Source organism: Oncorhynchus masou, chromosome 30 (assembly GCF_036934945.1).
Source record: "Oncorhynchus masou masou isolate Uvic2021 chromosome 30, UVic_Omas_1.1, whole genome shotgun sequence".
Classification (NCBI taxonomy): Eukaryota; Metazoa; Chordata; class Actinopteri; order Salmoniformes; family Salmonidae; genus Oncorhynchus; species Oncorhynchus masou.
In genome coordinates, this window is record NC_088241.1 from 58124778 (window position 1) to 58140213 (window position 15436).

The 15436-nt window shown below is 40.7% G+C and overlaps 1 protein-coding gene across 1 annotated transcript in view; it reads left to right on the forward strand.

Moving 5' to 3' along the window:
* The first annotated feature begins 1539 nt into the window (after positions 1-1539).
* The window catches only part of prkag2a (protein kinase, AMP-activated, gamma 2 non-catalytic subunit a), a 126496-nt gene continuing 112599 nt past the window's right edge, over positions 1540-15436 (forward strand). Inside the window, exons 1-2 of the mRNA XM_064949522.1 lie at positions 1540-1906; positions 4314-4385. Coding sequence (XP_064805594.1) covers positions 4332-4385 — 54 coding nt within the window. The 5' untranslated portion in view covers positions 1540-1906; positions 4314-4331. The remainder of the gene's footprint in view (positions 1907-4313; positions 4386-15436) is intronic.

The following is a 15436-nucleotide window of genomic DNA, read 5'->3' on the forward strand; positions in this document are numbered from 1 at the left end:
CAACTACGTTTGGCTACATACCGTTAGTGGAATTCCTGCGAGAATGTAACGATTAATGTGATTGGATGTTAATTGTTTCACTAGGCTACCTGTATTTGACTGTGTGTTGTTATTTCGCTGAACACTAGATGGTTTAATTTTATGTTTGGCGGTGAAACATGGCTACTCAGGCGAGAAAGAAAACCTCACCCAAATGTATAACCCCGTTGGAAAATATATATGGATATGGACTGTTTGAAAATGTGAAGAAAAAATATATAAAAATGTAAAAATAAAAATGATATACACTACCGTTCAGAAGTTTGGTGGTCACTTGGAAATGTCCTTGTTTTTGAAAGAAAATCACGTTTGTGGGTCTTTAAAATGACATCAAATTGGATATGGACATTGTTAATTTGTAAAAATAGCTGGAAACAACGGATTTTTAATGGAACAAAAACCATCACATCACTTGTGTTCCAATGCACATTGTTAGATAATCCAAGTTTATCCTTTTAAAAGGCTATTTTATCATCAGAAAACTATTTTTAAGTGTGTTAGCACAGCTGAAAACTGTTGTACTGATTAAACAACCAATAAAACTGTCCTTCTTTAGACGAGTTGAGTATCTGGAGCATCAGTATTTGTGGGTTCGATTACAGGCTCAAAATGGCCAGAAACAAAGACATGTCTTCTGAAACTGGTCAGTCTATTCTTGTTCTGAGAAATGAAGGCAATTCCATGCGAGAAATTGCCAAGAAACTGAAGATCTTGTACAACACTCTGTACTACTCCCTTCACAGAAGAGCACAAACTGGCTAAGGTGCCGCTGTAGGCACTCTTTGATTGGGGACAGAAGCACCAGATCATCAGCAAACAGTAGACATTTGACTTCAGATTCTAGTAGGGTGAGGCTGGGGTTGTTCTTGTGCCCTCACAAATTCGTTGATATATATGTTGAAGGGGGTGGGGCTTAAGATGCATCCCTGTCTCACCCCCTGTCCATGTGGAAAGAAATGTGTGTTTTTGCCAATTTTAACCATACACTTTGTTGTTTGGGTACATGGATTTTATAATGTTGAATGTTTTTCTCCCAAAACCATTTTCCATCCATTTGTTTAGCGGACCCTCGCGCCAAATTGAGTTTGTAAATTAGGGTGTGCAGGGTAAACACATGGTCAGTAATTTGGTAAAAAGACAATTTCACATTTGCTCAGTACATTGTTTTCCCTGAGGAAATGTATGAGTCTGCTGTTAATGATAATGCAGAGGATTTTCCCAAGGTTGCTGTTGACATATATCCCCCAGTAGTCACTGGGATCAAATTTGTCTCCACTTCTGCGGATTGGGGTGATCAGTCCTTGGTCTCTCTCTCTCTCTCTCTCTCTCTCTCTCTCTCTCTCTCTCTCTCTCTCTCTCTCTCTCTCTCTCTCTCTCTCTCTCTCTCTCTCTCTCTCAGGGAGGTGCAACTCCACCCCCCACCCCACCCCGGCCCTGCATGTCTAGCCTGTCTTCTCCTGGGGACTGGCCTGAGATTCATCAAATAGGATTTGCAAGCGCTTAAGGCAGCACTTTTGTTGACTATCTCATTACAGCATAGCTAAGTACTCGTTAGGCAACACTGGACTAGCCTTGCGCTCAGAGAATGGAAAGGGTATAAAACTTGAGTTGTTTTTTAAAGCTCAGACAGATTAGCATCGCTGGAGATAGGTTTTTCTCTTGATCAGAAAGACTGGGTTTTATTCAGACTAATTTTCAAGGCTGGAGGACAGGTCAAAGTGAGCTCATCTCTTGGGGGAAGGAAGGTTTTTCTCCACTTGTTGTCATTCTGCTCTTGCCTGTATGCTGATAAGAAGCCTCAGTGCTCCAGGACCATACGCACAGCAGAGGGGATTTTGCTTGTCGTTCTGGTCTTTGGGAGTAGAAGGTAAATTACAAGTGTGTGAGTGTTGAGTTGGGTTTGTGTTCTAGTCTAAGGGTATGCAAAGAGGTAATGGGGATTGGAACGTGTGCTTGAGAAGAAAAATCAAAGTCTCTTTGGGTATTTTTGTTACAAGATTCTAAATGTGACTTGCTCAGAATATATAGTTGCTGGATCCACTGTGGGAGCTGGATCCACTGTAGTAGCTGGATCCACTGTATTAGCTGGATCTAATGGTGCAATTTCCCATTTACATGTGAAGCTAACTACTGGAAGTAGACTACTTTTTTTGATAAATGAAAATAAAATATCAGTGTATGAAAATATTAGGCAATCGGCTAAACATTCTGTTAACATTTTACTCCAGAGTGATCTAATTTTGCAATTTGAAGTGTACAACATATCGATATGATAATTTTTCACGGAGTAGTGGTTCAGTAAACTATGTTTCTTAACAGTATCTTTAATGTAGCTCAACTTATAGTGTGAAGTAATTTGTAGTTTGGTAAGTTGTATTTTCAGAGTGGCTTCCCCAACACTGCTCCTGGGTAAGACTCAGGATAGATACATTTCATTTCTTTAAAAGTTTCATTATCTACAATCTTTATTTTTTTAAATATATAATCATGTGATACAAGATGCAAAATAATACAACTATGTTATGGAATTGACTTTCATTGTGTGTAGATGGGCGGCAGGGTAGCCTAGTGGTTAGAGCGTTGGACTAGTAACCGAAAGGTTGCAAGTTCAAATCCCTGAGCTGACAAGGTACAAATCTGTCTTTCTGCCCCTGAACAGGCAGTTAACCCACTGTTCCTAGGCCGTCATTGAAAATAAGAATTTGTTCTTAACTGACTTGCCTAGTAAAATAAAGGATAAATAAATAAAAAATGTCATGTGGCCCAACCTGGAGTTGTTGTGTCTTGGGCTGTGTTTTTTCCATTTTAAGAGTGTGTACTGTGGACAGCAGACACCAAGATAGGGTCTGGCGCAGGCATCAAGGTTGAACAGATGTGGCCAGACTAGAGTCACTAGAGCTGAAGGTCACCTTGATGGCTGTGATGCCACTGAGGATCTCTGGGAGTTAGGATGTCAATCATTTGTGGCTGTCATCATTAAGATTATTGGGTAGGGACGGGGATGGCCTTAATTTGTGCACATGATTGACTCAAGATTCGACCTGTCAGCCAGTTGTCATCAACAACAAGGAGTTATTTGTATCTAGGTAAGATTTGTTCTCCTGACACAATTCGGTTGAGAATGTTCTACATGTATTTTACAGATCAGTAGGGTTCACATGGCTTGGGTGACACCATTGACCTCTGGCAGGATCCCCCCCACACTCCTTCACAACTGTTTTGTCGCTGTTGATTGAGTCAGTGGTCATTTCTAGGGTTCTAAGTGTGATATTTGATTCTTGCTGATTCACGTTTAGTAGGGCTTCAGCATGTTAATGAGGTTCAGCACACACTGCACAATGGGACTCATTCCAAGCGGTTCTTTGAGTAGCGTTGTCCATTAACTCTCCATTCACAGTCCTCTCCACAGAGAAAGAACTTGGAGAGGCATTGTGTGTAAGTTTGCCTTTGATTCTAAGATGGATTGTAGTAACCCCCTCACAGCAACGGAAAGCTTGATGTTCTGTATACTTTATTTTAGGTCTTTAAAACAATATTTATTTATATCTTGAAGAAATGTGTGTGTTTAGTTTACAACATACAATGGGCTCCAAAAGTATTGGGAAAATGACCAATTTGTTGTTGTTTTGGCACTGTACACTTTGCATTTGAAATGATACAATGATGTTAAAGTGCAGACTGTCAGCTTTAATTTGAAGGTATTTTCATCCATATTGTGTGAACCGTTTAGAAAAGTAAGCACTTTTTGTACAAGTTAATTATTTGGTCCCATTTTAGGGGAATAACATTATTAGGACAAATCCACCTATGTGTATTAAAGTAGTCAAACGTTAAGTATTTGGTCCCATATTTCTAGCATGCAATGATTACATCAAGCTTGTGGCTCTACAAAACTTGTTGGATGCATTTGCTGTTTGTTTTTGGTTGTGTTTCAGATTATTTTGTACCCAATAGAAGTTAATGGTAAATAATGTATTGTGCCAATTTGGAGTCACATTTATTGTAAATAAGAATATAATATGTTTCTAAACAATTCTACCATGATTACGGATAGTCCTGAATGAAACGTAAAGGGGGGGGTGCGTCTGTAACTTCTAAGGTCTATAATATACATGCTTCAGAAATCTAATTTGATGTTATACAAATGGTGGCATGGCAAACAGATTCTGCCACTTTATGTAGTATGACTTTGCTGATAAATGATTGAAGGTGAAGGTGGTGGTCTTTTTACACTAATGCCCATCTAAACCTGGTGCTCTCTCTTTGTTCTGCAGGACCTCAGCCCGTTTGCCATGCCCTTCTTGGAGAGAGATGCCGACCATATGGATACGGACGGCATACGGAAGGTAAAGTGGTGTCCCGAGGTACACCCTCATCAGCTCAGTGTGCTCTGAGAAAAGATCTATATTTATTTTGGAGGACATCCAGAGATAGTTGGTGTTCCTTTAGCCTGGTGATCCAGTTTGGATGTGCTTCAGCCAACTCCTCTCTGTGCCAATGATAATGTGGTTGGCTACAGCACGTACAGTTTTGGACCAGGCTAGGGTTAGTCACAAAGGCCATCATTTGGTACTTCAATTCTGTTTTCATTGAGGAAAATAGAAATTAAATGCATCCCCAACTCAGTTAACATAGTCTTGATTAAAACCTCAATCTTTCATCATTACCTATTTAAATTTGGGGAATGGCCCTGACCTCACACTGAAAAAAAACATGACACCTTTGATATGATGACTGCTCTGTGGGGATAATGTGGTCAGTCACACAGAGGACATAAGCTGAGCCAGACCTGTCAATCAAGAGCCTGGTGCTGAGTCATTGGGTTAGAGCGGGACCTGAGAGTACTGGTGCTGAGTCATTGGGTTAGAGCAGGACCTGAGAGTACTGGTGCTGAGTCATTGGGTTAGAGCAGGACCTGAGAGTACTGGTGCTGAGTCATTGGGTTAGAGCGGGACCTGAGAGTACTGTTGCTGAGTCTGGGTTAGAGCGGGACCTGAGAGTACTGGTGCTGAGTCATTGGGTTAGAGCAGGACCTGAGAGTACTGGTGCTGAGTCATTGGGTTAGAGCAGGACCTGAGAGTACTGGTGCTGAGTCATTGGGTTAGAGCAGGACCTGAGAGTACTGGTGCTGAGTCATTGGGTTAGAGCGGGACCTGAGAGTACTGGTGCTGAGTCATTGGGTTAGAGCGGGACCTGAGAGTACTGGTGCTGAGTCATTGGGTTAGAGCAGGACCTGAGAGTACTGGTGCTGAGTCATTGGGTTAGAGCAGGACCTGAGAGTACTGGTGCTGAGTCATTGGGTTAGAGCAGGACCTGAGAGTACTGGTGCTGAGTCATTGGGATAGAGCAGGACCTGAGAGTACTGGTGCTGAGTCATTGGGATAGAGCAGGACCTGAGAGTACTGGTGCTGAGTCATTGGGTTAGAGCGGGAGCTGAGAGCACTGGTGCTGAGTCATTGGGTTAGAGCAGGACATGAGAGCACTGGTGCTGAGTCATTGGGTTAGAGCAGGACCTGAGAGTACTGGTGCTAATGTTACGGTGAGCGAAGGGGGGAACCCAAGATCGGACTCAGCAGAGGAAGTCGGGATGAATGCACAAAATGTTTATTGAACATAGCAAATGGGGAGTGCAGAACCGGGGCAGCTCAGATGAGTAGCAATAACCAGGAGTGTAGAGTGAGGTTGGAGTTGGCAGCAAGAAACAGGGGAACAGGTCCTGGGGGGAATCCAAGGTAATGGTGGTGAGTAAAATCCAGAGCACGGTGGTTGGTGGTAAGACGGGGAACAGGAGACAGGAGACAGAGACAGAGCGGTACTGCAAGGAGAGGACAAAAATGATGTAAGTCAGAAAATCAAGCACAGCAGTGCAAACAGGATCTAGAGCAAAGACAAAAGGCGAGAATCATAACTGACTGACAAGAGATTATGATCTGGCAGCGTGGAGATGGCAGGCTTGAGTATACAGTGCCTTGCGAAAGTATTCGGCCCCCTTGAACTTTGCGACCTTTTGCCACATTTCAGGCTTCAAACAAAAATATATAAAACTGTATTTTTTTGTGAAGAATCAACAACAAGTGGGACACAATCATGAAGTGAAACAACATTTATTGGATATTTCAAACTTTTTTAACAAATCAAAAATTGAAAAATTGGGCGTGCAAAATTATTCAGCCCCTTTACTTTCAGTGCAGCAAACTCTCTCCAGAAGTTCAGTGAGGATCTCTGAATGATCCAATGTTGACCTAAATGACTAATGATGATAAATACAATCCACCTGTGTGTAATCAAGTCTCCGTATAAATGCACCTGCACTGTGATAGTCTCAGAGGTCCGTTAAAAGCGCAGAGAGCATCATGAAGAACAAGGAACACACCAGGCAGGTCCGAGATACTGTTGTGAAGAAGTTTAAAGCCGGATTTGGATACAAAAAGATTTCCCAAGCTTTAAACATCCCAAGGAGCACTCTGCAAGCGATAATATTGAAATGGAAGGAGTATTAGACCACTGCAAATCTACCAAGACCTGGCCGTCCCTCTAAACTTTCAGCTCATACAAGGAGAAGACTGATCAGAGATGCAGCCAAGAGGCTACAGCTGAGGTGGGAGACTCTGTCCATAGGACAACAATCAGTTGTATATTGCACAAATCTGGCCTTTATGGAAGAGTGGCAAGAAGAAAGCCATTTCTTAAAGATATCCATAAAAAGTGTCGTTTAAAGTTTGCCACAAGCCACCTGGGAGACACAACAAACATGTGGAAGAAGGTGCTCTGGTCAGATGAAACCAAAATTGAACTTTTTGGCAACAATGCAAAACGTTATGTTTGGCGTAAAAGCAACACAGCTCATCACCCTGAACACAACATCCCCACTGTCAAACATGGTGGTGGCAGCATCATGGTTTGGGCCTGCTTTTCTTCAGCAGGGACAGGGAAGATGGTTAAAATTGATGGGAAAGATGGATGGAGCCAAATACACAACCATTCTGGAAGAAAACCTGATGGAGTCTGCAAAAGACCTGAGACTGGGACAGAGATTTGTCTTCCAACAAGACAATGATCCAAAACATAAAGCAAAATCTACAATGGAATGGTTCAAAAATAAACATATCCAGGTGTTAGAATGGCCAAGTCAAAGTCCAGACCTGAATCCAATCGAGAATCTGTGGAAAGAACTGAAAACTGCTGTTCACAAATGCTCTCCATCCAACCTCACTCAGCTTGAGCTGTTTTGCAAGGAGGAATGGGAAAACAATTCACTCTCTCGATGTGCAAAACTGATAGAGACATACCCCAAGCGACTTACAGCTGTAATCGCAGCAAAAGGTGGCGCTACAAAGTATTAACTTAAGGGGGCTGAATAATTTTGCACGCCCAATTTTTCAGTTTTTGATTTGTTAAAAAAGTTTGAAATATCCAATAAATGTCGTTCCACTTCATGATTGTCTCCCACTTGTTGTTGATTCTTCACATAAAAATACAGTTTTATATCTTTATGTTTGAAGCCTGAAATGTGGCAAAAGGTCGCAAAGTTCAAGGGGGCCGAATACTTTCGCAAGGCACTGTATGTAGAGGTCTTGATTATGGGACGATATGCTCTGACTCCAGCAAACCTGTCTCCACACACACACACACACACACACACACACACACACACACACACACACACACACACACACACACACACACCCTCTGCATGCAGAATTCTGCAAAAATATCCTCCATGTACAACGTAGAACACCAAATAATGCATGCAGAGCAGAATTAGGCCGATACCCACTAATTATCAAAATCCAGAAAAGAGCCGTTAAATTCTACAACCACCTAAAAGGAAGCAATTGGCCCTACACAGAGAGTACACAGCGGCAGAATACTTGACCCCTGTGACTGACCCAAACTTAAGGAAAGCTTTGACTATGTACAGACTCAGTGAGCATAGCCTTGCTATTGAGAAAGGCCGCCGTAGGCAGACATGGCTCTCAAGAGAAGATAGGCTATGTGCTCACTGCCCACAAAATGAGGTGGAAACTGAGCTGCACTTCCTAACCACCTGCCCAATGTATGACCATATTATCAGATTACACAGATCCACAAAGAATTTGAAAACAAACCCAATTTTGATAAACTCCCATATCTACTGGGTGAAATTCCACAGTGTGCCATCACAGCAGCAAGATTTGTGACCTATTGCCACAAGAAAAGGGCAACCAGTGAAGAACAAACACCATTGTAAATACAACCCATATTTATGCTTATTTATTTTATCTTGTGTCCTTTACCATTTGTACATTGTTAAAACACTGCATATATATATAATATGACATTTGTAATGTCTTTATTGTTTTGAAACTTCTGTATGTATGATGTCTACTGTTAATTTTTATTGTTTATTTCACTTTATATATTATCTACCTTACTTGCTTTGGCAATGTTAACACATGTTTCCCATGCCAATAAAGCCCTTGAATTGATAATTTAATTGAGAGAGAGAGAGAGAGAGAGAGACACAGAGACACAGAGACACAGAGACACAGAGACACAGAGATACAGAGAGATATAGAGAGATATAGAGAGATATAGAGAGACAGAGACAGAGACAGAGACAGAGAGACACAGAACACCGGATGGACACCAGAGGGCGTAGTGGGAGCAGATGTGACAGTTGAGAATGGTGGCCTCTCTTTGAACTCCCACACACAAACTCACTAAAATACAATCTGATAGGTGTGCGTGTGTACGTGCATGCAGTGGACACACACATTTTTCAATTAATAAAGTGTCAGAGATGTCATTAGGAGACATGTTACAGTAGGCCTACCTGTCAATAAAAGGACTGAAGATCTCCCAGGTGGTGCAATTCAGAGATGGATATCTCTTACTTGGCATTGTTCCATATCCAATCAATAATCTAATTTGTTGTTCTCATTTAGGTGTGTCCAATATTACTCTTAATTGGATGTGGTTACACTTACATTCTCTTACATTTTCTGTCATTTTGCAGACGCTTGCAGACGCTCTTATCCAGAATGACAATTAGGGTTAAGTGCCTTGTACAATGGCACATTCAAACCATTGACTTTTTGGTTATTGGCCCAATGCTCTTAACCGCTAGGCTACCAGTCTTACACTGTGTTCTAATAACCTGGTCTGGAATGAAGCCTCTTAACTCTTTGTGTTGTTAGGCCACTGTTGTTAGGGCCCTAGCAACATCCTAGCACCATCAGGATCAGTTGAAACCAATAGAAGCCAAACTCTTTTTAAGTGGAGTGCAAGAGAGCTTGATGTGAGGTGGCCACACACCTTGCCTAATGCTAGATGAAACCCTGCTGTATGGTAGGCCTATACACAGGAGCACAACTTTCACTGGAGCACAACATTCACTGGGTCCCCCCACATTCTGAAATTGCATTTTTGTTCCCCCCGTTGTATCATTGGAATGTGATACAAATCGAGGCAACAATGTGCTTTAGGACCATGCTGACGCCTCCAAGCGGAGTGCTTGTCCGACCGGATAAAAAAATAAATAAAAAAATAACACATTTATTTGATGCCCCCCCACTTCTAAAACCAAAGTTGCACACCTCCCAAAACAACCTTGTGCAGTATTGCCTGATTGAAGGTGAGGGTGTGTTGGGATGTGAACAGAAAAAGCAATGATAGTGGTTCCCTTCTAGTGTAGTCAGTGTTTATATTTATGAGTTAAGTCTTATCTCAGACAGAATCCTCTCTATGTTGTCCTCCATCTCTAACCTTGGAGCATGAAGGTCCAACCCCTTTTTACTGGATTTGAAGCGGAAGCTACAGGGACGACTATCAATCAGAAAAAAACACCAAGGAAACCAGTGAAGGCTGTAGAGAAAGATAAATAAGATGATAGCTTCCAAGGATGTAGAGTGTGGTGGATTATTCCCCTCCCAAGGTTTTAGTATATTTAGTACATATCCTATTTTATTCCCATGGTTTCTCGTACTGACTGTTGCTTTACCTCGTTGCTGAACTGTACCTAATACACAACAGTAGGTTTGTTTATAGTAAATATAGCCCCGGCATTGCTTCTCATATTTTTTCCAGATTGTTATTTTAGATTATGTCCTCACCTCAGGCTTGTTGTTTTTTTTTTTACACATATTTCAGTGTGTGTTTGTGCACAAGCATGTGTGTGTGTATTTGAACATATGTTTTTTGTTTTCCTAATTCTGCCATGGGATTGGCTTTAGGTTTGGACATAGGCCAAAAATATGAGGCTGCAATGTCATTTAAATGGAGTATATCAGCATGTTTGTGTAACACCTGAACATGAGAAAGGGTTGGACACTTATCAAATGTAGTAAATAAATATTGTTTTCTCAGTCAGAGTAATGGGCCTAGTGGTTTACAGTTCAAAACCAGCATTACAGTGCAAGAATAACCAGTCCATTCCGACTACACTTTCCCTTTTAAGGGGTTCAAGCAACAAAGCTACTCTGGCACCAAATGACCGATCTGTACGAAACTTGATATAGCATCTCTGGACTAAGGTCTCCCAATATAACATTTTCTAGGCAAGTACCTCAAGCAACAAGGACTAATATGGACTAATAAACATTAAAGTGGGAGTGACCTGGTACATAAATGCATATAAATCAGACATGGTTATTCATATTGATACAACACTTGATATGCATGTTCCAAACGCTGTCAAGACTCAACGTATACAAGAACAATCAGATCCACCACATGGTGGCGCTATAATTGCCACATATTTATATCTAATGATCTGTTTGACACCGAGTCATGGAATTGGCACACATGCTCAGGGATGTGAGTCTAAATAACCTGCAGAGTATGGTTATGTTTGGCTGCATGGTGGAGATGTTGGATGGGGGAAAACATTAATGCAAGCTCATTGGCTAATAGTGGCCATGTTGTTTAAGCTACAGTCTTGTAAAATGTTGCGTTTAAAGACGTGCGTCTATAGATGCTATATACCAAACCTGGTGCCGATCCTTCACATAGTTCTGGAAAAGAAGACGTTTAAAGTAGTTAATATCATTAAAACGGGTCCAAAACTCATCAACAGTGTATCACACGATCTGTTTGATTTGAGTTGTGATATTTGGCAGGCATGTTGAGTACAGAATTAGCTCGTCCAAAGGCAACTAGTAAATATTGTCCTAATGGTGGCGCTGTGGTGCTATAGGGCTTGAACCCTGCCATGGCTGCTTGCAGCTTCTGTATATTCTCAGTTTAATGTTCTTCATATAAATCTCTATACTCTTACTGCATGCTTTAAAAGCTTATGCGTGTGATTTGATGCAACCCTGAAGCCATCTATGTCCATCGGTATATTAATATGTATAAAGGGGAAACTGAGTCACTCCTCACATTGATTATACTTTTGAATTATTATATTTTTTAATCTACTCCAATGCCATCACCAGCCTTTAGCTCTAATCTATCGTCGTTAATGGACTATTTTCCCCCAAATCGAAAGCTCCCAACTTGGCTTGAACATTGTAATGATTCAGCAAAGACCTAATCTCGGTTAACCCAGAACTAAAATCTTGCGTAATTTGGTCAGATGCTTTGTTTCCATAGTCTGTCAATGAGATTAGAGAAGACGTACAATACATTTCTGGGAATCGTCTTGTTATCCCAGAAACTCTCAGACAGCGTAACAGACTCTTCATTGCATTATTAGATCATGAACAGTTTGCATTAATAAAAGCTTTTGATGCACCTCCCTCTCTAACTCGGCTGCTTACTGAAAGGGGCAAGTTTAGTCAATATTTTAAATTATTTCAAGAATGTCCCTGATTTCCGAATGGAGAGTAGAGAGAATTATCACAATAACAATGAATTGAACCATAAATGTATAACATAAATGTGCACCACAATATTTTTTTTATATTACCCTTAAGACCCTCTACAGTCTAGGCCCTGTCATGTAGTAACCAAAAAAGTGTTAAACAAATCCAAATGTATTTACATTTCTCAACCAGCTTCATGAGGTAGTCACCCTGAATACATTTAAATTAATAGGTGTGCCTTGTTAAAAGAACATTTATGGAATTTCTTTCCCTCTAAGGGACAGGTCCCCCCCCGGTGGGACGTTTAGGCTAATGTAGGCTAATGTGATTAGCATGAGGTTGTAAGTAACAAGAACATTTCCCATGACATAGACATATCTGGTATGGGCAGAAAGCTTACATTCTTGTTAATCTAACTGCACTGTCCAATTTACAGTGAAATAATACCATGCTATTGTTTGAGGAGAGTGCACAGTTATGAACTTGAAAATGTATCAATAAACCAATTAGGCACATTTGGGCAGACTTGAAACAACATTTTGAACAGAAATGCAGTGGTTCATTGGTTAAATCTAAAACTTTGCACATACACTGATGCTGTCTAGAGGCCAATGTCTACATGGTGCCCAAGCTGCAATAATTCATTGTGGCCTTTCTCTTGCATTTCAAAGATGATGGAATAAAAAAACAAAAATAAAAAACATCAGACTGGTGGAAATCTGTCCTTTTGTCTGATGAGGTGTAGATTAACAGATGATCTCCGCATGTGTGGATCCCACCGTGAAGCATGGAGGAAGAGGTGTGATGGTGTGTTGGTGCGTTGCTGGTGACACTGTCAGTGATTTATTTAGAATTCAAGGCACACTTAACCAGCATGGTTACCACAGCATCCTGCAGTGATACGCCATTCCATCTGGTTTGCATTTAGTGGGACTACCATTTGTTTTTCAACAGGACAATGACTCAAAACACACCTCCAGGCTGTCTAAGGGCTATTTTACCAAGAAGGAGAGTGATGGTGTGCTGCATCACAGGACCTGGCCTCCATAATCACCTGAACTCAATCCAATTGAGATGGTTTGAGATGAGTTGGGCCACAGAGTGAAGGAAAAGCAGCCAACAAGTGCTCAGAATATGGGAACAACTTCAAGACTGTTGGAAAAGCATTCCAGGTGACTACCTCATGAAGCTGGTTGTGAGAATGCCAAGACTGTCATCAAGGCAAAGGGTGGCTACTTGGAAGAATCTGAAATATAAAATATATTTTAATCTGTTTAACACTTTTTTTGTCACTACATGATTCCATATGTGTTATTTCATAGTGTTGATGTCTTCACTATTATTCTACAATGAAGAAAATAGTACAAATAAAGAAATCATTGAGTAAGTAGGTGTGTCCAAACTTTTGACAGGCACTGAAAATACATATATTTATTAAACATTCAACTACATGGAAGAACGTGGAACAGCAGATAGTCCCCAAAAATAATCTAAGGGACATTTATTCTTCAGTGTCTGTCCTATTCTGAGAGATATATACAGTTGAAGTCTGAAGTTTACATACACTTAGGTTGGAGTCATTAAAAGACGTTTTTCAACCACTCTACACATTTCTTGTTAACAAACTATAGATTTTGCAAGTCAGTTAGGACATCTACTTTATTTATGACACAAGTAATTTTTCCAACAATTGTTAACATACAGATTATTTCACTTATAATTCACTGTATCACAATTCCAGTGGGTCAGTTGACTGTGCCTTTAAACATACTTGGAAAATTCCAGAAAATGATGTCAGCTTTGACTAATTGACATCATTTGAGTTTAAACTGTGGATGCATTTGGCCTACCTTCAAAATTGACCAGAAAATGATGTCATGGGAGCAATTTCCAAAGAAACATTCATCTGTACAAACAATATGCTAATTGACATGGAGCCATTTGAGTCAGATTGGAGGTTTGCAAATTGTTGTTTGGAAACCATAATATACCAGTAAAACAAGTTATGTTTGGAGGGAAGGAAGAAGCCACTGGAGCCAGCGGTTTGCAACTGGACATGGAGACAAAGATATGAAGAACTGATGAAACAAAAATTGAATTGTTTGGCCATAATCCCAACCGTGAAGAACACCCATCCCAACCGTGAAGCACGAGGGTGGCAGCATCTTGCTGTAGGGGTGCTTTGCTGCAAGAGGGACTGGTGCACTTCACAAAATAGATGGCATCATGAAAATGGAAAATTATGTGGATGGATTGAAGCAACATCTCAAGACATCAGTCAGGAAGTTAAAGCTTGGTTGCAAATGGGTCTTGCAAATGGACATTGACCCCAAGCATACTTCCAAAGCTGTGGCAAAATGGCTTAAAGACAACAAAGTCAAGGTATTGGAGTGACCATCACAAAGCCCTGACCTCAATCCCATAGACAATTTGTGGGCAGAACTGAAAAACATATGCGTGCAAGGAGGCCTACAAACCTCTCAGCTACACCAGCTTTGTCAGGAGGAATGGGCCAAAATTCAACCAACTTATTGTGGGAAGCTTGTACAAGGCCACCCAAAACGGAACGTTTTCTCCGATTAAATGTCAGGAATGGACTTTTCTGTATTTGGCTAAGGTGTATGTAAACTTCTGACTTCAACTGTATTTAACCTCTTACTTTTGGCATTAAACTATCTCCATATAGACTTCCATTCATTTTTTAACAACTGGTACCAGGGGACATTCGGACGAGGCTCATCGGAATCCTAGAGCAAAACAACCGACATGTACGTGTTTGTGAGAGCCTCACCTTTCCACAGAGGGGTCATATTAGTGTGTAGCCCCAACTGTTTGGACGCTCCAGACAGAAGTTGGCAGATTGGCTGTACTGACTTCAGTTGAGTCCCAAGACGCTTGTTGGGATCTTAGAACAAAACGGAGAATGTCATCATGTTTGTGAGAGTCTCACCTTTCTATAAAGTGAGAAGATTGATTTTTGGGTCTTCTCAAACACTGCTCTAGCTCTGCCACCTTTCACTGCAGATGCGGAAGTGTGACATTGGCGTATGTTTAAATGGATTTTTTTATTACACTATTTAGATTTCCTTGGGTCCACTGAAATCACCTGTAGGGGGTAACTACTACTCATACTTTGAATGTTGTAGATATCAATTTCCCCATCAACAAACACCCATAGCAAACTTATTACATTTCAAACTTCACATTTATCTCGTAGGGCCCTATAGGTTATTTATTGGAATGAACTATATCAGCAAATTGTCCATGATAAGTGGTCGGTTTGTTTGGTATCGATAACCTTTGGTTTATATTCCCAGCTCTAGTTCGTAGTCCTGCTAATAATCAATGCTCTATCTATCTGACCAGGAAAACATTACAAGAAACGTGTTAGTCAGGACAGCATATTTGTGACATTGAACCCATTTTTCAGGCTTCACAAAATCCCTGCCTTTGTGTATTGAAGATTGGACACCCCCATGAATGCAAAGTGATAGAAAATCAGGTTGAATATGTTTTCTTGATTGTATCTATCTCTTGAAACAGATAGTGGGAGCTATTTCCTCTTAATAAGGAATGGCATGAAATAACATTTGAGTTAGTTGAATAGCTAT